The following is a 27,932-nucleotide window of genomic DNA, read 5'->3' as shown; positions in this document are numbered from 1 at the left end:
TGGCGGTTCAGCAAATGAACTAATGCCAGCCAGGCCTGCAGAAGTCTGAGGCGTAGTCTGGCATATTAAACCACCTAGGTGCAGGTCATATGTCCCAGAAACCTTAAACTGTGTTGTGTTGTTGTCATAGGGTGAGCCTTCATATTTATAACAACAGATTCAATTACCAGGAATGTAAAATCTAGACGAAAAGCCCTGGTTTGAGACAAGTCCAGTAAAGCTATAAACTCTATCCTCTGCACTGGGAAGAGGAGAGACTTTTCAGCATTGATTATCAGTCCCATGTCATTGAACGCTGACTGGATCAGGGGCACACTGCTCTGTACTTGCAATCTGGATCAGCTCTTGACAAGCCAGTTGTCCAGGTAGGGGTAAACTTGAAATCCCGATTTTCGGAGGAATACAGTTATTACTGTCATAACTTTTGTAAAGACACTGGGGGCTGCTGACAAGCCAAATGGTAGTACCGTGAACCGGTAATGATTTTGATATACCAGAAATCAGAGGTTCCCCCTGTGAAAAGGTATCTTGTTAAGCTGCCAATTACGTTGACAGCACCAGGCTTGACAGAACCTTTTGCTGTACCGGAGCCAACTATACCAACTTAGACATTGATTTGCAGGAGGAAAAGTGCTTAGATTTAAGATGCACTCTATCTGATTCCTTCTTGCCTGTTGTCATAAACATACAGCTAAGGGTAGCCTAGAATTCCTCCTTACCTGTAAGGGGTAAAGAAGCTCAAATAGCCTACTTGGCACCTGACCAACAGGACCAATGGGGAAAGAAGATACTTTCAAATCTTGGGAGGGGGGGAAGGTTTTTTCTGTGCTCTTTGTTTTGTATGGGGGTTCTCTCTTGGGACTGAGAGGGGCCAGACAGAAATCCATGTTCTCCAACCCATCCCAATCCAAGTCTCCAATATTGCAACCAGTATAGGTAAGCCAGGCAAGGCGGATTAGTTTATCTTTTGTTTTCTTGTGAATCATAGAATATCAGGGTTGGAAGGGACCTCAGGAGGTCATCTAGTCCAACCCCCTGCTCAGAGCAGGACCAATCCCCAACTAAATCATCCCACCTAGGGCTTTATCAAGCCTTACCTTAAAAAACTCTAAGGAAGGAGATTCCACCACCTTCCTCGGTAACGCATTCCAGCGTTTCACCACCCTCCTAGTGAAAAAGTTTTTCCTAATAAACAACCTAAACCTCCGCCACTGCAACTTGAGACCATTACTCCTTGTTCTGTCATCTGCTACCACTGAGAACAGTCTAGATCCATCCTCTTTGGAACCCCTTTTCAAGTAGTTGAAAGCAGCTATCAAATCCCCCTCATTCTTCTCTTCCAAAGACTAAACAATCCCAGTTCCCTCAGCCTCTCCTCATAAGTCATGTGTTCCAGTCCCCTAATCATTTTTGTTGCCCTACACTGGACGTTTTCCAATATTTTCATATCCTTTTTGTAGTGTGAGGCCCAAAACTGGTCACACTACTCCAGATGAGGCCTCACCAATGTCGAATAGAGGGGAACGATCACATCCCTCGATCTGCTGGCAATGCCCCTACTTTACATCCCAAAATGCCATTGACCTTCTTGGCAACAAGGGCACACTGTTGACTCATATCCAGCTTCTCATCCACTGTAACCCCTAGGTCCTTTTCTGCAGAACTGTTGCCTAGCCATTCGGTCCCTAGTCTGTAGCAGTGCATGGGATTCTTCCATCCTAAGTGCAGGACTCTGCACTTGTCCTTGTTGAACCTAATCAGATTTCTTTTGGCCCAATCCTCTAATTTATCTAGGTCCCTCTGTATCCTATCCCTACCCTCCAGCGTATCTACCTCTCCTCCCAGTTTAGTGTCATCTGCAAACTTGCTGAGGGTGCAATCCACACCATCCTCCAGATCATTTATGAAGATATTGAACAAAAACGGCCCCAGAACTGACCCTTTGGGCACTCCACTTGTTACCAGCTGCCAATGAGACATGGAGCCATTGATCACTACCCATTGAGCCCGACAATCTAGCCAGCTTTCTATCCACCTTATAGTCCATTCATCCAGCCCATACTTTTTCAACTTCCTGGCAAGAATACTGTGGGAGACCATGTCAAAAGCTTTGCTAAAGTCAAGGAAAAACATGTCCACTGCTTTCCCCTCATCCAGAGTCAGTTATCTCGTCATAGAAGGCAATTAGATTAGTCAGGCACGACTTGCCCTTGGTGAATCCATGCTGACTGTTCCTGATCACTTTCCTCTCCTCTAAGTGCTTCAGAATTGATTCCTTCAGGACCTGCTCCATGATTTTTCCAGGGACTGAGGTGAGGCTGATTGGCCTGTAGTTCCCAGGATCCTCCTCCTTCCCGTCTTTAAAGATGGGCACTACATTAGCCTTTTTCCAGTCATCCGGGACTTCCCCGGATTGCCATGAGTTTTCAAAGATAATGGCCAATGGCTCTACAATCACATCCGCCAACTTCTTTAGCACTCTAAGATGCAGCGCATCCGGCACCATGGACTTGTGCTCATCTATCTTTTCTAAATAGTCCCAAACCACTTCTTTCTCCACAGAGGGCTGGTCACCTCCTCCCCATGCTGTGCTGCCCAGTGCAGTAGTCCGGGAGCTGACCTTATTTGTGAAGACAGAGGGGAAAAAGAAGCACTGAGTACATTAGCTTTTTCCACATCCTCTGTCACTAGGTTGCCTCCCTCATTCAGGAAGGGGCCCACACTTTCCTTGACTTTCTTCTTGTTGCTAACATACCTGAAGAAACACTTCTTGTTACTCTTAAAATCTCTTGATAGCTACAACTCCAGGTGTGATTTGGCCTTCCTGATTTCACTCCTGCATACCTGAGCAATATTTTTGTACTTCTCCCTGGTCATTTGTCCAATCTTCCATTTCTTGTAAGCTTCTTTTTTGTGTTTAAGATCAGCAAGCCAAGGTTAAGCCAAGCTGGTCGCCTGCCATATTTACTATTCTTTCTACACATCGGAATGGTTTGTCCCTGTAACCTCAATGAGGATTCTTTAAAATATAGCCAGCTCTCCTGGACTCCTTTCCCGCTCCTGTTATTCTCCCAGGGGATCCTGCCCATCAGTTCAATGAGGGAGTCAAAGTCTGCTTTTCTGAAGTCCAGGGTCCATATTCTGCTGCTCTCCTTTCTTCCTTGTGTCAGGATCCTGAACTCGACCATCTCATGGTCACTGCCTCCCAGGTTCCCATCCACTTTATCTTCCCGTACTAATTCTTCCCGGTTTGTGAGCAGCAGGTCAAGAGCAGCTCCCCCCCTAGTTGGTTCCTCCAGCACTTGCACCAGGAAATTGTCCCCTGCACTTTCCAAAAACTTCCTGGATTGTCTGTGCACCACTGTATTGCTCTCCCAGGATATATCAGGGTGATTGAAGTCTCCCATGAGAACCAGGGCCTGCGATCTAGTAACTTCTGTGAGTTGCCAGAAGAAAGCCTCGTACACCTCATCCCCCTGCTCCGGTGATTTATAGCAGACTCCCACCATGACATCACCCTTGTTGCTCACACTTCTAAACTTAATACAGAGACTCTCAGGTTTTTCTGCAGTTTCATACTTGAGCTCTGAGCAGTCAGACTGCTCCCTTACATGCAGTGCAACTCCCTCACCTTTTCTGCCCTGCCTCTCCTTTCTGAACAGTTTATATCCATCCATGACAGTACTCCAGTTATGTGAGTTATCCCACCAAGTCTCTGTTATTCCAGTCACATCATTATTCCTTGACTGTGCCAGGACTTCTAGTTCTCCCTGCTTGTTTCCCAGGCTTCTTGCATTTGTGCATAGGCACTTGAGATAACTTTCTGATCGTCCCTCTTTCTCAGTATGAGGCAGGAGCCCTGCCCTCTCACGCGGTCCTGCTTGTGCTTCCTCCCAGTATCCCACTTCCCCACTTACCTCAGGGTTTTGGTCTCCTTCCCCCGGTGAAAACTAGTTTAAAGCCCTCCTCACTAGGTTAGCCAGCCTGCTTGCGAAGATGCTCTTCACTCTCTTCGTTAGGTGGAGCCCGTCTCTGCCTAGCACTCCTCCTTCTTGGAACACCATTCCTTGGTCAAAGAATCCAAAGCCTTCTCTCTGACACCACCTGCGTAGCCATTTGTTGACTTCCACGTTTCAACGGTCTCTATTTTCCCTGTTTTCTGTAACTTTAAGGTTTTGCCGAGAGGGGAATCCTCTGTGTTTTGAATCTGAATACCCTGTGAAGTATTTTCCATCCTGATTTTATCGAGATGATTTTTACCTTTCTTTCTTTCTTTTTTTTTTTTAAATAAAATCCTTTTTTAAAGAACCTGACTGATTTTTCCATTGTTCCAAGACCCAGGGGTTTGGGTCTTTGATCATTTTGTAACCAATTGGTTAGGGTATTATTCTCAAGCCTCCCCAGGAAAGAGGGTGTAAGAGCTTGGGGGGATTGCTGGGGGAAGAGGAACTCCAAGTGGTCCTTTTCCCTGGTTCTTTGTTAAATCACTTGGTGGTGGCAGCCTTACTTAAACCCAAGGTACAAGGGAGAATTTGTACCAGGGGAGTTTTTAACCTAATCTGGTAGAAATAAGCTTAGGGGGTCTTTCATGTGGGTCCCCATGTCTGTACCCTAGAGTTCAGAGTGGGGAGGGAACCCTGACACCCGTCTTACCAGACTTGGAGGCTGGAGCTCTTCCCTCGGCTGAGGCCTCTTTGCAAGTCTTACATATCTTTCTCAGCCCAGGTGAGGGAGCTCAGTGCTGGGATTCTGATAATGCTGGAAGTGTACTTCTCACTGGAGCTGCAGCATTCAGCACCGAGTCAGACTAGGATGGCTCCAACAGTGGCCTGAGTATTGCCTCCACCAGCAGAAATTTCAGCCTACCCTCCCTGTCCTTCTTTCTTCCAGGTTTGAATTCCCTGCAAATCTGGCACCAGTCTTTCCTGTGTGCTTCTCCTAGGCACTTAAGGAACCTTTGTGCAGTGCCATAGGCCTCAAGCAAAAAGCACGCTGCTTGAAGCCCAGCAATTGGGGCATATCTTAGTGCCAACAGCAGCAACCCTGAAACGAGGAGAAACAAGTCCAAAAACTTTGTTGGTATTTTTTACACAACTAAAACTTACTAACTATACTAACTACTGGACCAACTATATTATATACAATATTACACACAAAGCTGAGAGAGAACTGTTCTGGTATTGAACAGGGGTTCCAATGACCGTCAAGGTCAGTAAGAAGAAACAGAGGGGCTAGGGGCAGCTCTTCATGACAGCAGCATGTGGCACTAGGAGGAGCTTGAGCCGCCCAACAGGTCTGAGGGGAAAAAAATTCTGACAGCTGTGCGCTGAGTGTGCAGACGTCAAGAGTGGAATGCACATGTGAAATCACTCCAAGAAAAGCATTACCAGGTTGCTTGCGGTGTTTTTGCTCGTTACCCCTATCTCTTCTTTCTTATTTTGTATCCCTGACCGGGAGAGAGGGTGAGGCAAAGCCTCCATGCTTCCAAGATGAGAAGAAAATAAAACCATAAGGAGAACGCTAAATGAAGTTTATATAAACTGGGGCAGTGTTTCAGCACTCTGCCTTTTTTTCCCCTGCTGGTGGCACAACATGACCTTCTGTCCTTTCATCCTCTGCTGTAGTATGGGAAAAGAGAAAGATATGGGCCATATGTCCTTGAAGTCAGGAAATGTAAAAACTAGATGTTATGGATTCAAACTGACTACAGCAGAAAAAGAACAGAAGGATAAAACAAAGTTGAAACTCCAGAGAAATGCAATGAAGTAGCAGAAAGGGAGGCTTCTTTAACTTAATCTTAACCCCTAGTTTCACAGCAGGATGAAAAGTGGTCAACAGTTTTAATAAGCTGTCAAAATACAGGTTCATCCTGACAGCAGATGACAGAACAAGGAGTAATGGTCTCAAGTTGCAGTGGGGGAGGTTTAGGTTGGATATTAGGAAAAACTTTTTCACTAGGAGGGTGGTGAAGCACTGGAATGTGTTACCTAGAGAGGTGGTGGAATCTCCTTCCTTTGAGGTTTTTAAGGTCAGGATTGACAAAGCCCTGGCTGGGATGGTTTAGTTGGGGATTGGTCCTGCTTTGAGGAGAGGGTTGGACTAGATGACCTCCTGAGGTCCCTTCCAACCCTGATATTCTATGATTCTATGATATTTAAATAAGTCCCCTCATAGGTTCTTGGAAAAATATTGATGAATTTGCAGGTCAGGCCTACAGCACCTAAACAGTCCATTTCAGAAAGGAAGGCCTTTGGAGAAAGTATGTGAAGATTTGGAAGTCTGTAAAAGCCTGGAGATTGGAGGTCCAAGAACTGTGGTAAAGTCATCAAAGGATTAACCATTATACTTGTTCAGCTTGCAGCTCCTTTACATTGACAGGCATGGGTAACCCACTAAACGTCATTCAAGAAAGGAATGGGGAATTGTACTTAATCCACAAATAAGAAAATAAAGAATAAATAAATAAATAAACAGATTGATAGAGCCAGAAGAGTTCCCAGAAGTTACCTACTACAGGACAGGCCTAACAAAGAAAATAACAGAACGCCACTAGCCATCACCTTCAGCCCCCAACTAAAACCCCTCCAACGCATTATTAAGGATCTACAACCTATCCTAAAGGATGACCCAAATCTTGGGAGACAGGCCAGTCCTTGCCTACAGACAGCCCCGCAACCTGAAGCAAATACTCACCAACAACCACATACCACACAACAGAACCACTAACCCAGGAACTTTATCCTTGCAACATAGCCCGTTGCCAACTGTGCCCACATATCTATTCAGGGGACACCATCACAGGGCCTAATAACATCAGCCACACTATCAGAGGCTCGTTCACCTGCACATCCACCAATGTGACATATGCCATCATGTGCCAGCAATGCCCCTCTGCCATTTACATTGGTCAAACTGGACAGTATCTACGTAAAAGAATAAATGGACACAAATCAGATGTCAAGAATTATAACATTCATAAACCAGTCGGAGAACACTTCAATCTCTCTGGTCACGCAATCACAGACATGAAGGTCGCTATCTTAAAACAAAAAAACTTCAAATCCAGACTCCAGCGAGAAACTGCTGAATTGGAATTCATTTGCAAATTGGATACTATTAATTTAGGCTTGAATAGAGACTGGGAGTGGCTAAGTCATTATGCAAGGTAGCCTATTTCCCCTTGTTTTTTCCTAACCCCCCCCCACCAGATGTTCTGGTTTAACTTGGATTTAAACTTGGAGAGTGGTGAGTTTGGATGAGCTATTACCAGCAGGAGAGTGAGTTTGTGTGTGTATGGGGGTGGGGGGGTGAGAAAACCTGAATTTGTGCTGGAAATGGCCCACCTTGATTATCATGCACATTGTAGGGAGAGTGGTCACTTTGGATGAGCTATTACCAGCAGGATAGTGAGTTTGTGTGTGTGGTTTTTGGAGGGGGGTGAGGGGGTGAGAGAACCTGGATTTGTGCAGGAAATGGCCCAACTTGATTATCATGCACATTGTGTAGAGAGTTGTCACTTTGGATGGGCTATCACCAGCAGGAGAGTGAATTTGTGTGTGGGGGTGGAGGGTGAGAAAACCTGGATTTGTGCTGGAAATGGCCCAACTTGATGATCACTTTAGATAAGCTATTACCAGCAGGACAGTAGGGTGGGAGGAGGTATTGTTTCATATTCTCTGTGTGTATATAAAGTCTGCTGCTGTTTCCACGGTATGCATCCGATGAAGTGAGCTGTAGCTCACGAAAGCTCATGCTCAAATAAATTGGTTAGTCTCTAAGGTGCCACAAGTACTCCTTTTCTTTTTAAGAAAATCTCAGTAAGTGCAGGCCTTGATTAAGTTCTGAGCCATAACAAGACTGTGACGTCTCAAATGTCATAGGGGTACCAAGCATGCTATTCGGATCTGCATGGCAGGATTGGCAAGGCCAGTCACGGACAACCAGACTGATCTACACTTGTCCTTCATGAAGTCCCACAGAACTGTGTGGATCAGGGGAACTCTGAAGGGTCCATGAGAAGTTTCTCCAGAGGATAGCATGAACATGCCTGTGGATCTGGGTAACTACTGCGCTCTGCACAGATCAGGCATATGGAGCCTACCACCTCTGAACACTGGGGAATCACTGACACATATGACAAGAATGGAAAGTACCTGGCAAAATCAAAAAGGCAGAAACAATTTAAAAAGCTTCTCTTAAATAAAAGTAAAAATGCATGTGGGCGTTCAAAAAAACCCCTTGGCCTTACTGTGGTATTTTTCAGAGGAACATTGTACTTAATTTTTAAGATTTTTCATATTCTAAGCTCTTTGGGGCAGGGACCTTGCCTTCATACCTGTCAGCAGAGTGTCTCGCGCTATATAAATAATTACTAATTCATTATGAACACGTTACCAGATCATTTAGGGTAGTAATGAGCATATCATTTATTTACAAAAAAGGAAAACACTGATAACTAGAAACGAATTATAATAAACCATTAAAACAGACTAAGCTAATATGAAACTGGATACGATTCTAAGACTGTTTTTTATATTTTCTAGGACATTTCTTGGCTCTAAAATCAATAACTAATATTTTAAAATAACCTTATTTTTACTATCAGAGGGGTAGCCGTGTTTGTCTGGATCTGTAAAAGCGACAGAGTCCTGTGGCACCTTACAGACTAACAGACATAGTGGAGCATAAGCTTTTGTGGGTGAATACCCACTTCATCAGATGCATGTAGTGGAAATTTCCAGAGGCAGGTATAAACATGCAAGCAAGAATCAGGCTAGGGATAACAAGGTTAGTTCAATCAGGCAGGATGAGGCCCTCTTCTAGCAGTTGAAATGTGAATACCAAGGGAGGAGAAACTGCTTTTATAGTTGGCTAGCCATTCATAGTCTTTGTTTAATCCTGAGATGATGGTGTCAAATTTGCAAATGAACTGAAGCTCAGCAGTTTCTCTTTGAAGTCTGGTCCTGAAGTTTTTTTGCTGCAGGATGGCTACCTTTAGATCTGCTATTGTGAGTCCAGGGAGGTTGAAGTGTTATTTTTATTATGGTTTCAGAGTAACAGCCGTGTTAGTCTGTATTCGCAAAAAGAAAAGGAGTACTTGTGGCACCTTAGAGACTAACCAATTTATTAGAGCATAAGCTTTCGTGAGCTACAGCTCACTTCATCTAGCTCACGAAAGCTTATGCTCTAATAAATTGGTTAGTCTCTAAGGTGCCACAAGTACTCCTTTTATTTTTATTATGTCACTCTTCTGAAGAAAAACATATCTGCATTCTTAGACTTTTCATTATAGAAAAGGAAACCCCACAGAACCACAGCATAAAGTAAAAATAGTTCTAAGCATCCCAGCAGATTCTGGGGTTTTGGACTACAGTGCAGGATATTTTAAAAAATAAAACAGTATTTCCAGGAGGAATGGGAAACAATTCCTGTTAGGTAAAGCCTGAGCTTCACATAATCTGTTTTCCAGAAGAACACATATGACAGTTAACTCTTCTTAACATGAGGCAGCTTGATTCTTCCAAAAGGTTGCATTTGTCAGTGCTCCAATGCTTTCTTTTTCAGAAAGAATTATACCTTTCGTTTCCTGCTTCTTTGTTGCTAAGCTGAAAGTTGCTTTTCAGAGCCCAAAATATTTCACATATTTAATGCGAACTTTTGGTCCAGTCCTATAGTCTTTATTCATGCAGAATTCACATTAAAGACAGTAGGATAATAAAGCTAGACTACACTCCTTTCCATCCACTAAAATCTTGCCATTGCTTGTCGGTCTCTTCAACTACCCTTCTCCCCTTCCTCACCTCAAAACTGACTACTAGAATCAATGGTTATCAGTGTCAACGCTCTCTGCTCCACAGAAACTGCTCTTGCCAAAGTCTTGAATGACCTCTTCCTGGCTAAATCTCAGAACCATGCTTCTTTATGAGTGTAATTTTCACACTGAACGTAGTCACCAAGCCACCTCCCTCACCAAATCCCTTTGCGAAAGTCACTTCTGCCACAAAAAGCTAAAGCTGTGAACCAGAGGATACATTTGGGGAGCGAGAAAGGGAGAAGGAGCCTCAAGCTATATTTCTGGGGATCTTATCATCCTAGTCCATTTCTCTCTCCATACTTGTTTGATGACCACTTGAAATGGAAATCTGTTCCTAAACTAAATTTCCTTTATGAAGTGTCCAACGTAACTTTATGATTTTAGGGTTTCTCATAAGTGGCTGGCCCTTGTGATATTTTCTGCAAGAGGAACAAAAAACATGGAGGCATTTGTTCTGAGGAAACCCTCCTCCCCACACCATGCCCTCCCTACCCCTCCCCCCCAAAATTAGATGGATTTAATAATTGGGAATGGAAGGGTGGACAGCAGGTCAAATTTTGCCAAAAGTGTTCTGTTACATATATATTTTGGTTAATGAGAAAACCCATGAACTCAAAACTACTTCCAAGATATCTGCTTCCTTAACTTACCTCACTAGGCCCATATATTCTTCTACACAAGTCATTAGCAAAAGCTTATTACTTGGTTAAGACCATTTTATAGAAGACCATGAACCAAATTCTGCTCTTAGTTACACTAGCGAAAATATGAAGTTACTCTGAATGTATGTCAGTGTAACTGACAAGAGAATTTGGACCTATGTGTGTTATAATATCCTCACAGCATTCTATAAGTATGAATTAAAGATTTGGGATGGCCTGAACTCAGAATTTTCATGTTTTAATTACTGTTGCTCTTTCTATACTTTCAATTAAGAAATCAAATACAAATCAACTTTTCTAATGAAGGTCATTCTTTTGCCTGTAACGTCATAGCATGATCTAAATATGACCTACACCTACATCATGGTCTCAAACTGTGGTTCAAGCATTTAACTCCGTTACTCTGAGTTCAAAATCTATTCCACACTAAGAAGCAATTCCCTGGAACTTTTCTATGCCTCTTGGCAACTACGTAGCCAGAAAAAAAAATGTATGTGAAGCCAGGTACAAGCCAGATTTCTTCATACGTTGTAAGTGAAGAGATGCCTATTAAAATATATATTTTGGTAATTAAAAACAAATCTTTGCATCTGGGGTTTACAGCTTGTATATCAATTTTCAGGTTGTTTCATTTCCAAAGCACAGAGATAGTAAACACTGGAAACCAGAATTTTCAATGGAAATTCTAACACAACTTTAGCTAGTTCAATATTCATAGAATCATAGAAGATTAGGGTTGGAAGAGACCTCAGGAGATCATCCAGTCCAACCCCCTGCTCAAAGCAGGACCAACCCCAACTGATTCTCATCAATATTACTGATTCTCATCTATTAGAGATCAGAAAACAGCATACATACATCTGAAGAATCATATATACCAAGTATTATCACCTATAACATTAAGGGAAAGGTAGTAATTCATTTAATCCAAACTTTTCCTTATTTCAGCAGACATGTCAGATCACAAAAATGCTTAAATTCACAACCTTCTGTTGGCCTATATGATTTACAAAGCAACTACTATGCGAAACTGTACATGTTTCAGGACTTTGCTTTTAAAAGAAAATGGAAATATGTGAAAAACTCCTTTTAAACTTTTATCAAGGCCCAATAAAAAGAGCTTGGGAATCATATGCTAACTCCTGTTTGCAACCTAAAAAGCGTATTTGTCTTTATAATCTCATTCTCCAAAGATGACTAGAAAGACTAATAATTCCATTACCATCACTCCTTGACACATTCAAAATGCTCATTTGGGAGTATTCTATATTCATTCTCCTGAAAACAATGCAGGTAGATTAGCTTTCAGGTACAGAATTACAAGGCTTCCTTATTATAATTATATACCTCTTTGTAATATGATTTTTCTTAACTTGAGGCCACTTGTAATCTGATTCTCAGTTCTAATGTGGATCATAATAAATTCCCTATTTATCACATGGATGATGTTATATACGACATGTAAAATTCAGGTCTCCTAAGAGTAGCCTTAAATAAAGTAAAAACATTGTACATTGAAAATAATAATAATTAGCTATGAAAAATGAACATTTGGTACCTTTTGAATTTTTTTTTTGGGGGGGGGGAACAGAATTATATGCAACATAACCTTATAAACTTTACATTTGATCATGTGAGGTGCTGAGCACTCTTCACTCCTTTCAGTGGAAGTGGAAGGCAATCAATGCGGATCAGAAATTGACTCAAGTTTTCTTTATTATATATCAGATATTACTTCTCATAAATTCTAAAGCCATTCATGTGTGGTGGCTCAGTAATTCCTAACTAACAGCAAGAATTGAAAGAGATCAGTGAATTCCCGCACTGTGTAGTTACCGATTTATCAGTACTTTCCTATAAATAAAATATTAAGTTTGAAACCAACAGTGGCATAGTATCAATACTTAGACACTGAAAATACTGTAGCCATTACAGTATTTGTCTTTCACAAAATATTTGTCAATATGGTGGTAAGTTCTAGTGTTTAGTACAAAGTCCACTATAGGAATTTGTCCTTTCCTTTCCCCTGTGACAAAATCTGGATTTAATGCAAATCTTAAAAGAGTGTTTTGGGGAACACTACCAAGAAAAGTTTTGAATAAGCTACAGTGTCTGTTTTTAAAAGGGTTAATTTTTTACTGTATACTTCTGAAAATGACCTAGTGCAAAGCAAGCTTCATCATTATCTAAAGAAAAATGTTACTGACTGTAACCTTCTTATTTCAGCTAATGTCCCTGGATTTGGCTGCCCAAAATCTCAAATTTAGATAAAACTGAAGTTTATCTATATACTGAGAAATTGTCTTGGTAACCAGAGTATACTCACCTTAAGAAGCAGAGGATAAATGTTTGTGAGAACAATTATATTTATCTATCAAGGTATTACAATGTGCTTTACTAAAAAACTAAGTGAATATACACAGATTAGCAAATAGACAGACTAAGAACTACATGGAGTCTACCAAAAAGACATCATATGCTCCTCATCATATCCTTCTTATAAATTCAAAACCCTCTGGGTGAAATCCACCCTCAAGTATGGAGGTCCTATGCCGAATCCCACTTGCATTTTCCATGGGGAAGGGTGGCAGGCAGTGCAGCCACTAAGGGGCAACTTCACAGTTTTGTTACAGAGGGAGGAGACTTTTAGCTGACCTCAATTAAATCACTGTAGGAGGGACTACTACATACATCTTATTTAAAGGACTTGGAAAGGCAGTCTCCAATTACTTCAGCCCACAGGCAAGAACAGAGGCCATGCACCCTAAAGGCCTGTTGTGATTTGTGATGGTGAATTCTGTCCTCCCATCTCCATGGAGCTGTACACAAACACCAGTGAATTATTCCTGCTTTGTGAACAGTGGAACCTGTTTCACCCAGAGTGAATTGATCAACCGTGCAGCACACTCTGAGGTCAACAGCCTTGGGCCACGTCTAGATTAGAAAAATAGAAGTTGTTTAAAAATGTTAACACACACATATTAACTAACCTCTTTTTTAAAAACACTAATGTAGATCGGATTTAACTCACATAAAAAGGTGTCAACTGGTCAACCTTTAACTTCCCTGTGGTTGACCATGACCAGCTAGCATGTTTTAAAAACATTAAAGTGTGTATGAGGTGGGTGAGAGCAGGGCTGGGTGGGGTGTGTGGAGTAGGTGACTGGGGTTAATGAGTGGAAGAGTGCAAGAGAATTCTAGGAGGGGGGCCAGGTGGGTAAGCAGGTATGTGGTGAGGGCAGGGAAATGTTGGGAAGCCATAGATGTACATGGTATCTGGGAGAGAAGAGGGCCACGTGTGGGGAGTTCCTGGGATGGTGGAACCAGAGTAGTAGACTGGCCATGGGGAGTTCATTCTCTATACGCCAAGGCATTAATGCCTGAAAGGCTCCTTGTGGCACTGCTGTCTCAGCTCCCCTGTGCATCAAGGCAGTGCCCTGGAGGAAGCTGAGGTGAGGAGCAGGAGTCCACACACATAAAACAGATACATCAACACTTGGGGATTGATCTCCTCTCCCGCATTCTCACGCCCAGAGCCCCTTTTGCATACCACGTCTCCCTAACACAATCCCCCTTCCCTACACACAGTTCTCCTCAGCCCATGTCTATCTACCTCCCCACTAGCCATCCCCAGTTCCCCCAACACCAGCAAGCACCACTGGGGGGAGCAGGGAAGTGGCTGTGTGAGAAGGGTATGGTGGTGAGCAGGGTATGTGAGGGGGTTAGGGCAGAGAGAGCACCCTTAGTTTGGCCCTTAATTTGCTCTCTGTTTTGGGACCACCATCTTACACTCCTTGAATTCATTCCACCACAGAAAATACTGCTGGGTGGTAAAAAGACGGTTATTACCCTAGGGTGTGGGAGGTTTGCTAGGGACAAAGTTCTTTAACATGGCAGATAAATCTCTCATCCCATTTTCCTTTTGTTTATTCTTCAAAGCAGAGAGGTAGGGAAGCTCAGAGAACAATGACCAAGTATCAGTGCACAAGAACAAAGAGCTAAGGGAGAAGCATAGGAGTATATGCCCATCTAGAATTCAAAGAACTATAAAGCACCAGAAGAGCAACACCACTGAGTGAGAGAAAAAAAGTTAGAAAAGAATGCAGTGATCCATGATGTATGCTTTCAGGGTAACTTGATTCGTTATAATAAGAGTATCTTTAAAATGCATCGGGCATTGAAAGTATATGATGGTGTGTTAAAATCAAAAGAAAGTGATCTGTTAACAATGAACTGCAAAAGCCCAAGTTTCGGATAATTAGATATTGAAATCTAATTCTTGTTGCTCTCTTATTTTATTATTTTACTCATTACATGCTTTTCTACTTTCAACTAGACCAGCACTATTATTACTACTAAAGTAATTTATGTAGGGCTGCAAATTTACACAGAGATTTCAGAGTAAGACATATTACCTGTCCCAAAAAAGCTTATTATACAGGCATACAGATTGATTTGAAAATTGAAAGAAACAGCTTATTCATCTGTACCCACCCAATATTCTAACTTAGTGTCTCTGTGCTTCCATAAATGAGACCTAGTTTAACCGCAGTTTATCTCTGCTTGTGTCAGTAATGTTGAAAATACTATGGAGGTGTTGCTTGCAGTCCCATGAAGAACCTCTTAAAAGCAACATGAATGGGCTATAATAAGACATCTAACCCCTCCAGTCCACCTTAAATTTGGCATCTCTAAGTTGGTCTGTAACTCTGCATCTGTCTTGTTTCAAAATGGTCATATGAAGAGGAAACTATTGTTCAAGATTGCCATAATTATTTGGGATATAAAAGAGAAAGCATATTTTATACTGATGATGTGAGATTTTGAGTCCTTTTCAATGTTTTAATTGTTCAATGACCTAAAAACCTTGAACCCTATTTAAAACAGTTAATATGGAGGCTCCTACTGAATCCTCTAGCTTTAAGGTGAATAATTGATTGAAGGAAGAGAAATTCAGGCCAACCTGAGTCAAGAGAAGTTTTGTCACTGACATTAATGCAGCCATGATTTCATCCAAAGGAGACACTTTCCCTTTGTAGAGCTTCTGGTCCAAGTATCTTCGTCAAGATTTGACATGTGAAATAGGAAAAAGCCACATTTTCTAAAAAGAAATCTAAAAATATTTTTTCCCAGCTCTAAATTGGCAAATACTACAAGCATTTTCTCTGAAGCATTCATTTTAAAATTTAAGTTAAATGAAACTTATTTCTTCAAATGTATAAGTGCCTAGTAAAAATGTTCTGTCCTCAATTTCAAAGCAACGAGTGAACAGCAAAAAAGCCTTTTTGCATGGAAATATGATGTACTACTCAGAAATGAATTTTAAACTAGTATTTCAGAGGAAAATCTCACCTTCCCTGCTTCTGATTGGGAGAATTCACAAACTTCTAACAAAATCAAAGATGTAGCTACGTATAGCTAATATTAGAAACTAAATGGAAATCTAGCAAAGGACTGGCATGTAACCAATATACCAGCCTTTAATTCTCTAGAAATGTCCAGATGCAACATGACCATCCCACCAATACCACCATTTGGGGGATCACATGTATCCATTCCGTACGAAAACCATTTAAAAATTATCTCTGAGCTATTCATTTATAACAGCAATAATGTCTTCATTGCAGGGCATTCCATGGAGATTAACGATCTCCTGGGACTAATGGCCTATATGTGGATCATTAGTCCGAGGAAGAGCATTTCCTTTATTGTAATAATTTAAATATTCACCAGCAACAACAAAAATCATTATTTTAAGCAATTATCTGTTTTCACTCTTGTGCAAGAAATGATGTAACTATTATTAACAAAAGAGGCACTTCCATTCTTAGACATGTAAAGTTACTGACAGAAACACAGCATGTTCGAAACAACTCTCCAGCCCTTCCATATGGTTAAACATTTTGTAGGGGAAGTCCAAAAAATATGTAATTCTCACAACACATTTTTTATATTTTGTAGGAGTTTTCTAACAATTGTTAACTAAAGAAATACAATCACATGGAAAAATATTTTGTTTTTACTCTCAGCCCTACTCCACGGGTTTGTTTGTGTTAGTTGATCTGTACTGTCAATCACTGATGCAGAAAGGAAAGTTACGTTACTCATCCGTAGATGGAGTTCTCAAAGTCTATTGCCTGGGAAGACCCAGACTCACTCATCCTAGTTCCCTGCTTCTTTGGAGTCCTCATTTGATATTCTCAATTGTTGCAAAAGAACTAAGGGCAGTGGGGAGATGGTCCCTTATATAACTTCACACTAAATGTTTTGATTCATGGAGCTCTGATGGCACATATGCAACTCTGCAAAGGCAATATACCTGTTACTGGAGCACTGAGAGTAAGTAAACTTTCCTTTTTCTTGCATGTGTCTATCATTGTGGCAGCGAGGATTTTTAAAGAATCCTGTAGTATAATGTAAATGGGGGGCTGGAACCTAAACTGAAGAATGGGATGAGTTCTAATTTGCTTCATTTTTCTGTTGACCGCAAGGGGCAGAGCTATCAGTGGGAAAGCACACAAAGCCTAACTTAAGAGAAGCAGTCTCCAGTTTTGCACTCACAATTAATTAAGCATACTTGCTGTGTCACAACACAAAGATACCTATCCACCATGAAGATAATGGAGCACTGAATGCTGCTTACCAGAGCTTACAACTAAACTGAACCCACAGTTCCAGGGGATCAAGTCAATACTGATATTACAGAAACATACACTACATCTACCATTGCATTATTATTATTTTTTATTTATATTACAATAGTGCTTAAAGACCCCAACCAGGATTAGAATGTCATTGTAATAGACATTATGCAACCATATAGTAAGAGTCAATCTTTGCCCTGTAGAATTTACAATCTAAATAGACAAGATAAAAGTTGGAAGATTTCATAGATTCCAAAGCCGGAAAGGATCATTGTGATCATCTAGCCACACTAAGGCCATTGAATTCCCCTAAAATAATTCCTAGACCAGATCTTTTAGAAAAACACCTACTCTTGATTTAAAAAGTGTCTCCACAAACCTTGGTAAGTTGTTCCAATGGATAATTATTCTAATTGTTAAACATTTATACCTCACTTCCAATTTGAATTTGTCTAGCTTCAACTTCCAGCCATTGGACCATGTTCTCTGTGAGACTGACAAGTCCATTAGTAAATATTTGTTCTCCATGTAAGTACTTATAGACCAGTGTTCTTCAATTAGCAGCCTACAAGCCAGATCCGGCCTAAAAAGGCCTGCTGTTTGGCCTGCCAGGCATCAGTGGCTCCGTCCTGCTCCCTTCCTGCTACTTTGCCCCAGGCTCCCGATGGCTTCAGCGCTTCCCCTGCTAATCCCAGCTGCAGTGTCCCTATGATGACCAGCCTCTGAGCACTTAGTGTAGGAGTTGAGTCCTTAGGTGCTTTTCAAACTCCCATTAGGTGCCTATCTGCATCTTTAAGCACCTAAATACCTTTACAAATCTGGTCCACAGAAACCAAATAAATTACTTAAAATAAACTTATTTAAAAACATACATGAAAAGTCACTATGTGCTGCATCAAATAATGTACAGTTTGCTGAAGTCTCTTTCTCTCAGCATGCAAAAATTTAACATAACGGTATTTAGACTGCTGAAATGTCTCCATCAGTTGGCCTGACTTGAGCAAACTGATTCATGAGGAGACTGGAATTACGGTATATTCTGGTACTACTTAGAACATCCCTGCAAAACTAAAATGTGTGAAAACCAGATGATTATTTAAAGACTAGACAGATCATGCTATTAAATTGAGATCCAACCCATTTTCCTACAGTAATTTAATATTGTAAACATGGGTGTATATTCCAATTACAAAATATTGTGACTCCAGCAGGCCATGTAGTTAACTAATGAAGATTTGTGCAAAGAAACTTGTTTGGTGAGTTTTATCTAAAATTTTGCACTGACCGATTTTAAAAGCCCCACTGAACTTATTTAAAGTCCTTACCAGTTAATTTCTTCACAGGTTGGAGCCGAACACTGATAGACTGATGTGTGAGTAAGGGGGAGGATGGAAGAGAGCGAGACATGCCCTCCATAATCCGAATGTGCTGCATACCTTCGGTCACTGGGAGTGGTGGAATAGCGTAGTCTGGTTCAAAAGCACAGTCGTTCTCTGTGGAGGTGCCTGACAGGAACGTAAAAATAAAACAGAACAGTTTGTAATAAAAGGCAGCCTACTGTTTTTATCATTTCCTAGACTCAGGAATTTGCTGGCTTAGGCTGGCTAGACGCTTTAATATTTCCATACTATTTCTCAAAAAATCACACAAACTTTTTAGGATTGGACTGCTCCTTCTCATGCTCATCTTACAAAATGTTTATGCTTCCCATGAAGAAATTACATTTATACAATAGCAAACAGGTGAATGTCTGATATAGAGTAATGAACAACATAACTAGTTAGATTTTAAGTTTAACCATTTTGCTTTGTTAAGCATTCTGTAGTGATCAGTTTTCATGTAATTACTACCCTGGGCAAATAACTGATTTTTTTCAGCCAACAAACCAAAAAATCAGAACAAATCTTCATGTTGGTTCCGAAAATTTTTGGAATTTGTCAGCAAATTGGAAAAGTCCACTCAGCTTCAAAAAAAGTGTGTGTGCGCGTGTGTACGCATGTCCCTCTTATTACCTTTAGCCCAGTAGTTAGTAGGCCACTTGCCTTGGAGACGGGAGGGTTTGAGTCCCTACTGTGGAGCAAGGACTTGAACTCAGATATATCTCCTGTCAGGTAAGCATCCTAATCACCAGGTTTACAGGCTATTCAGGGGTTGGTTGCTCTCAGTGTCTCCTTTTGAAGCTGTTCCACATTGCACAAACATTTAAATACTCTTTGGAGCAGGGACTTGAATTCAGGTCTCCCTTCTACCAAAGAAGTACCCTTACCACCAAGCTATACGTTATCCCGCAGTCAATCTTTCCTGTTGAAGCGGTTCGACTTTCTATAAATACTTAAATATTAACTGGGCAAAAGAGCAAGAGAGTGTGTGAGAATGACTCTTTGGCCTGGGAGACAGAAGATATAGACTCGGATCTGCTCTGTGCCTGGATTACACAGTGCATCAATATTTACCTTCTTCATTTTACCTGCTTCCTCACTTTGTAATATGATTTATTTATTAATTTGAATTTTTAATACTCTGCAATAAAAGAGCACCACCTAGTGCTCTTGCTAATCTTTCAAAAATACAATAATAAATGATGATTAACAGGTTTGTGCTCACTAGTATCAGTTTTTGTACTCTGTCATGGTAGCTATAAATGTATATTGTATTCTATTTTTCAATTTCATTGCTGCTTTAAATAATTAAATACATTATTTTATTTAAAATAAATATATTTATAAATGTATAAAAGACATTTACATTCCTAAATACAAATATTCCTAAAATGAAAATAAAAAATTTGTTTCTTAGAGACTAACCAATTTATTTGGAAACCACAGTATGCATCCGATGAAGTGAGCTGTAGCTCACGAAAGCTTATGCTCAAATAAATTGGTTAGTCTCTAAGGTGCCACAAGTACTCCTTTTCTTTTTGCGAATACAGACTAACACGGCTGTTACTCTGAAAAATTTGTTTGACATAGTTTAGAGTTTGGTTTTGTTTATAGAAGGATATTTGTCAATAGATATACAGAAATTCTTACATTATATGATATAAAATAGATCTGTTTTAAAATAAAGTGTAAGGAGTCTGTTCATAAAGGTTTTCAAATGTATTGTTTCTTATGACTTACAATCCCAAATAGATTTCCTCCAACCCCATCCAAAAGATTCCTGTCTGGTGCACACATCCAAAATTCTGGAATCTTAGACTAGTCAGAAATCTTTAGGCTCTAAAAACTACAGAATTAACAGACCTTAATGTGTATTTCATGCAATTCTATGGGACCACACAGAAACAGATCCCTTAGATTTCTGTTTGTCCAGTGATGCTATCTATTGCTCTTTTCACTTCTCCCCTCTCATTTATTAGAATGATAGAGGAGCTGCGAAAGATGGAGTCTGTTACCTTATTATTTCTTTAACGTTCTTGTAGAACAGGAAATCTGAGCTAAATTGCTGGCTTACAGATGAGAAGTCATTCTTTACAAGGTTACCTGCTAATGGACAGACTAGATTTACTCAGAGCAGATACTGGGTCAGAGTCTCAACTGGTATAAATCAGCAGAGTGGAGCTATGCAAATTTACACCATCTGAGAATTTGGCTCACGTTTCTCTGATTCTTAAACACTTTATGTAGATAGAAAGCTCTACATTTTCTGCAGTCTTATCACTAGGCAATAAAGAGTCTTTGGGCTAAGTAAAATACCTTTACCGAATTGAATTGTTGGCTTTGTTTGAACTCAGGTGATAATTTTAGAATCTAATTGAAGCTCCTCAAAGAACAGTACAGTCAAATGGTTCATTTTATTTGTCCTTGTTCTTTTTTCAAGTTCAAAGTCTATTCTGTATCTCACTGCCACTCATTTCTGCAATTGCTCTGGAACCCCCTTCTACCCAAAGCCCAGCCAAACAAAAAACAAACGAACAAAAGAAAAGGAAATTAATAAAAGCTTTAAAAGAAGCTCACAACTCTACCTCAAGGAGAGGCTTAACCCTAAAAAGGGAGAAGTGTGAGAGAAGTCCACTGAAGCTCTCTGCTGACTTTGCTATTGATTTTCTGTGGAAGGTTCTCAGATATGATGCCATGGGGCGACAGTATCCCAGTTACTACAATATAAGCAAACTGAAGACTGATGGGAATTATTATTATTTTAATGTAGAGAGCATTTGGAGGCAGAATTAATTTCTCCCTGCAATGTACGGAATGAGCAGATCTTTGCTTGTGATCAAAGTTATTTTATGCTCCTCCTCCAGTTACTAATTTTACCAGAATTTTTAAGCAAATATTTTGAATATTCAGTACATTGGGACAAATTGTTAACAATTGCACAGAGACATTTGAATTATAGTACAGATATGTATATTTGCCATATTGTATACAGAGAGCAAAAAAAAAATTTGGACACTGAGTAAGTAATATGGAAAATTATGATTTATTCATTAAGCCTCCCTCAGTTTTGCTAACTGATGGTCAAGTTCTTAGTTAAATAGAAGAGGGAAAATTAGAAATGATGCATGAGATTGTCACCCCTTTCTTGTCCCTTTATGCCTGTTACAAGTGCTGGAGAGGTACAAAGGGTCTTGAGAAGCCCTGAATCCAGCCTGGGGAAAATTTCCCCATGTATAGGAACTGAGGAAAATTACTGCAGGACTCCCTCACAAACCCCAGCACAGGGAGCATGCTTGGGGCAGGAGGAGCATAGTACCAGCCCAGAACACTGCAGAGATTCTGAGAAGCACAGCCACGCACAGGGCAGCCTGCTGTGACTTCGACTGGGGCTATTAAAATTACACCACTGGCTACTCTGGCTCCCAGAGCAGCCCAGAATTGGGAAGGCATGAAGGTGACTTTGCTAGAATCATAGAAGATCAGGGTTGGAAGGGAATTGAAGCCACCTTAGCTCTTGTTCGTCTTGGGCTATGAGTTCTGTGCTGCTCCTCTTAATTATTAGTATTTGGGGCCACAAAAAGAAATTTGTCAAAATCTGTGCTAGCCTCTGCTACGCAAAAGTTGCAAAAGGAATGATCTGCATCAATCTTTAATTTTATAGCGATAAACTGCCGCATATTAAATGCCATATTCTCTCTCTCCCAAGTAATGACGACATCTCAGAACTGTTCTTAAGCCAATTGTTTGGAAGCACGTGCTCTGAGGTCCAGAATGGTACTTTGGGGCTTCATATCATTCAGTTTCTTAAACTACTGGCTTGGAAAGGAAGCTCAACTTGCCTGGGTGGAAAATTAAATATTTGACAAAAAGTACCGTTCACTGAGTTGCTGTTCTTTTACAAAAGAGTGGGGTTGCAAACGCGTAATTTAGGGCATAATCTGGATCATTATCTTCACATTTTTAACTAGTTTCTCGAGGTCAGTTTTGTGATCAGGAATGGATTAACTGATTCATTAAAAATAAAAACTGATCCAAATTTTCACACATCACTTGCAACAAATCAGTTCTAATATTTGAAAAGAATTACTTAAGGACCTTCCGTTTCCAGAGGCATCTCGCTAATACACTGGAGTACTGTGGAGTTCTGGGATAACTTGCCTCCATATTTACAACTGTTATCCTTTATATTTTACTGCAAATATACATGACTTGATACCTGATGCATAAACTATACTTACTGAGCAGAGAATTATGAGAGGTGCATCTAAATTTCTCCCATATCATCTCATTTCTTTGATTTTGCAAAAGATCAGATAGATTATAGCCATGGGCTCTGATCACCTTTGTTCCTGTGTTATAATTTTCCTCTCTGAAAGTAATTATTTGATTTCCATTGGATAGCTTTGTGTGACTTTCAGTAGTTTGTGTGAATAAAATGTAGGTTTATAAAAACTAATTCACAGAGGATGGATAACAGAGCTGAATTGTCACATGTGGATGAAGCAGAAAAGATAAATGCCTTCAATACATTATAATTCAGAAGAGACAACAGCCTGAGTTTATTGTAGCTGTCCAAAAAAGGCTATATCAACAGTGTAAAATAGTCAAGGGAATACATTATTCATTCACATAGCAGGAAACAGATTTAAATAATGCTGAAGTTCTCAGACAACTCCTTATCAGAAAACTGATAAAAAGTTATACATTTTACAGCTAAAATGGACCCATAACCAATCTCAAAGTCATGGAATACTTCACAACATAGCTGTATCCTTCTACAGTGAAAAACAAAACAAAAATTAACTATTATTGCATATGTATGCTCAAGTGCAGTACTGGATGCCTCCATGTAGGACTCTTAACATTCATGTGACAACTGATGAGCATTCATTACAATCCACGTTATTTTACTTTGCCCATGTATTGAAGATATAATCCTTAACTGATTTTTTTTTTTTGCTTTTAAGATTTTAATAACCTCAAGGTCATTACACTGCAGTTTCTTTGATATGCAGATTTCCAATTAATTCAGAATGGATAACAATTTTTGCCATGATTGCTAAAAATACTTTCAGCTGGATGCTTTCGTCTGCTCTTTTCACTTCATACTGTTAAATGTTAAGCACATGCCAAAATGCTTTGCTGGACGGGGCCAGAGTGCTCAGCAGTTTGCAGGATGATGCCCCTGAGGGGCGCTATGCACAGGTTTAAAATTCCCTGAAGATACAGGTTCAAATTCCAGCATTCTGAGACAGCTTTAGTAAGCACCACACACTTTACTGCATGTGGTTCTTTGAAGAGATGTGTAAGGCTTGCATGCTCTGCATTTGCTCCATTATAGTATAGGTCTGCAAAAGAATTTGTGGCCATAATATCTGGTACTTGTCTAAAGCTGAGGGGAAACTGAGAGTCCCGTGTATTTCTATATAAAATGAACAATAAATAAAGCAATAATGTGAACAAATAGCCATACAAATTGATAGCACCTGCCATCTAAATTCTCAAAATGCTTTGCAAACATTAATGTACTAACCCTCATAAAATCCTTGTCAGGGGATATTATCTTAATTTTACAGATACAGAAGTTGGCGCACAAAAAATTAATTGACTTACTTAAAGTCACACAGAGCAAGTAATTGGCAGAGCTGGAAAGAGAATCCAGAATCACTGGATTTCAGTCTCTTGCTCAAAACACTGGACCTTTCTCTCTCTCTCTCTCTCTTTTTTAATCATTAATAAAACTTAAATTAAAAATGTTTTATTTATGGATTACCTACCAGATTTTAATTTTAACAAAAAAATGATTCTGAATTCAGTAAAAGCAAAGGAATATCTTTGGGATGGGAAAAAGGGAGAAATCAAAATTCTCATTTTTTCACAATTGCAAAATTCAAAAGGATTTGAACAGATTATTCTGAAATTTGCTTCAGTCAAACAGAATATCTTTCTACTGATTTATAAATCACTGAAACAAAGGATTTACAGTGACTGACCCACAACTTTAGCAGTATTGCTACAACATATACGTACACAAGACATTTCCTATACAGTGCATATACTAAATAGTAAATTGTCTTCTGGATTATTTCAATATGACAAAATGTCATAGACTTAATAGATAAACTTTTTTGTGATATTCCAAATTGTGTTTTGATTTATATTGCAAGAGTCTGATCGCCTCACTTAAATTCTATGCATAACAAAATCTCTAAGCCCCTGTGGTATAGTATGTATAACATGTTAGCATATGGAATAAACATAGGTTACAGTTAATAATAATCACATGAAGCTTAAACACCCTTCATTTTTCCCCATGCACAAGTCAGACTGTCTCTTCTCCTGGACAGCTCTGAACCAATCTGTTTTCATCTTCAGAACTCAATGCCAACATGATGACGCTTCTCCTGTCTGTACTAGCCCACATATTTGGCCTGCAGCCATATCTTAGGTTGTGCTCATGCAAGCTAAAAGTTAGGGTAAGTGGTATTTTGTTACTTTTTTCCTTTGTTTTCTTTCCCTTTCCTGTTAACTGTGACTATTCCAAGGGACACACTCATTCAGAGCTCATTTCAAGTGTATACAGAGAGAAAAAAAAACCCAATTTTTGAATGTTTACATACAGAAACTGAACTGGTACTGGCTCCATGCTGTGTTTTTCAGCTACCGCTAGGCTGAGTCAGAAGGTGGGTTACAAAGGGATAGGAACCTAGGGAAAGAGAGGAGGGGCATGAGTCTTGGAGGGTATAAATGGGTGGCATGGAATAAGACGAGGGATGTGGAGCAGTAGCATGCCTCCAGTATTGCCAACTCTCAGAATTTTTTTGTTAGTGATGGGGTTTCCGACAGGGCTGGAGCTTGTCTTGTGATGACATGAGAGCTCCAGCCCTGTCATGAAGTTCAACCCTGCAGGATGCAGGTAGATTCTCTCCCCCTCTGCTCACTGTTTTCATGGGAGGGGAGGGTGAAAGAGGAATCAAAGTGCCCATCAGCTCAGTAGGTCTCTGCTCTTTCCTCCTCTCCAATAAGCAATGGAAATCGCGCCTCGCTCTTCCCCTCTATGCAACAACCAATATGGGAATAGGCGAGAGGGATAAGGCACCACTGCAGCCCCCTGAGACCAGGCTGGGCTGGAGTGAAGAGCCCCAGGAGTAATAGGAGGACTAGTGGTGAGGTTGGGAGAGCAGAACTGATGGAAAGATTAGGATGGTGGGCAGATGAGAGGCTGAGGGCAGCACTGATATGGGGGATAAAGATTGGAACTGGCACTGATATGGGGGCAGACTGCAGCACTCGTGTGGGGACAGAACAGATGTGGGGGCTGTGGGAGAGGCAGAATTGATGAGATAGGCAGATGTGGTATCAACATTGATGTGGGAACTGTGTCATGGTCAGGTCATGGGTGGCCAGACCTAGTAATAAAAGCCAGAGTCTACAGTCCTGAGACAGGAGTCCAGAGTCAGCTGGGTCAGGATACCGGGAAGTCAGAAGCAAGAGGCAAACTGGAGATCAGAACCATGTCAGGAACTAGAGTCAAGCTGGGTCAGAGGCAGGAGATAAACTGGAGATCAGAACTATGAGTCAGATGCCAGGAAATCAAGCTGCATAAGCATGAGCAGTAGCACGAGTAGGGTGACCAGATAGCAACTATGAAAAAATGGGACAGGGGGTGGGGGCTAATAGGCGCCTATATAAGAAAAAGTCCCAAAAAACAGGACTGTCCCTATAAAAATGGGACATCTGGTCACCCTAAGCATAAGGCACACATTCCATAGCAGGGTGGGGCCCAGTTGTTCACACAGCTTCCTGTTCCTACTGCAGGCTTAAGTAGGAACTGTGCCTTGACTTCATGGGTCACAGATCAGCTGGAGGGTTGGAGCGTGGCCATTCCCATCAACTCTGTGGACCTGGGCTCGAGACCAGCGAGTCATGACAAACTAGGATGACAGGACTGCTTTGGGTGTTCAGGGTCTCAGCTCCTGCCTGGGGTTTAAATCCACCTTTTCAATAAATGTGAAAGAGTGGGCAACACTCATGGTCACCACACACATTGGGAATGGTCAGAAGAGCTCAAAAATCAAGAGTCAGACCAAAAACACAATGTATTATTTCTTAAAAAATAAATCTCATTCTTTTGGAGCCATATTTCACTTTTATTGGGGATCTGATTCATGATTTTTGATCTCTTGAGGTTGGCAATTCTATATGTCTCAATTGTTCCTCATTTCAAAGGACATCACTTCTTTTAGTCTCAAAGTTATCTTAGTTTCCACAGAAATTTGGTGTCCCCTTCATATGTGTGGTTTCAAAATTATTTACTTCAGAAACAGAATCATGAAACTGCGGCTAGATAAGTAAGAGCCATTTACACTAATGGCATCTTAAGTTTACAACATAAAATAATTTGTGTGCATCTTTCATTTTGGGTCTTTGTCACACACTGAATTGCACTATGGGCCTCAGCAGGCTGAAAAATATTAAAAGGTGGAATGAGAAGATACTACCTGGATTTGAAATGAGGGAACCTCTTATAGAGGCAGCTCATGAGAGGAAGGGGAATAGAGAGGCTGGGTCCCATAGAGGAGGGGTGTGAAAGTGAGGCAAGAAACATTGGAATCATGAAAGTGAAGTGAGGAAGGAAGGGATTCCAGTTTATAAACTAGGTTTGTCTCCTCCAGCCACAACCTTTGAGTGGTTTCAGGTGAATGGAGGAGAGACAGGGAATATGCCCTTAAATAATTGGATATTTTTAAAATTTTCATCTAATTTCTGATCCATTCATGGGACTTCATGGGCTTCCTCTGATGGTTAGACTTACACAACAATCACTGTGCAGAGTTCAGGAAATAAAGGCCTACGTTTTCAAAATGTGCTCACATTTTTGCACACACATGCCATACTTGTGTGCAGCAAACAATGAGCATACAAAACAGGGTTTTCCATCAATACAATTGTTTTATAAATAACAAATAGATGTCTAATGACTCAATATAGGTTTGTGAAAGACCATATACATTTACATAGATACATGATTAACATAGTTCAACAGGAAACGATTAACAATAATTTTAAAAATTAACGTATTAAAGTATGTATAAATGGTACCAAATAAGAAACAGGTCAGTCACTTTAATCATCAGGTTAACAAGATGCTATTTGGACAAAACTGGCCTTCTCCAGAACTCCTAAATGAAAATTTATGAATAATGTATCTGTCCATGTGTTGGAGGGAAAGAAAGAGATAAAGCCAAAATTTTATCTTGTTTAACTTGACCATTTCACAAAAAGAAAAGGAGTACTTGTGGCACCTTAGAGACTAACCAATTTATTTAGTCTCTAAGGTGCCACAAGTACTCCTTTTCTTTTTGCGAATACAGACTAACACAGCTGTTACTCTGAAACTTGACCATTTCAATTACTAAACCATTTCTACATA

At 40.3% G+C, this 27,932-nt stretch overlaps 1 protein-coding gene across 1 annotated transcript in view; it reads right to left on the bottom strand.

The window, feature by feature from the left end:
- Positions 1–27,932, bottom strand: part of TANC2 (tetratricopeptide repeat, ankyrin repeat and coiled-coil containing 2) — a 690,066-nt gene that overhangs the window by 318,273 nt on the left and 343,861 nt on the right. Inside the window, exon 5 of the mRNA XM_084615604.1 lies at positions 18,446–18,625. Coding sequence (XP_084471730.1) covers positions 18,446–18,625 — 180 coding nt within the window. The remainder of the gene's footprint in view (positions 1–18,445; positions 18,626–27,932) is intronic.

Source organism: Lepidochelys olivacea (genome assembly GCF_965140295.1).
Source record: "Lepidochelys olivacea isolate rLepOli2 genome assembly, chromosome: 27".
Taxonomy (NCBI): domain Eukaryota; kingdom Metazoa; phylum Chordata; order Testudines; family Cheloniidae; genus Lepidochelys; species Lepidochelys olivacea.
Note: the sequence above shows the minus strand (reverse complement) of the source record. Positions and strands in the feature narration are given on the sequence as shown.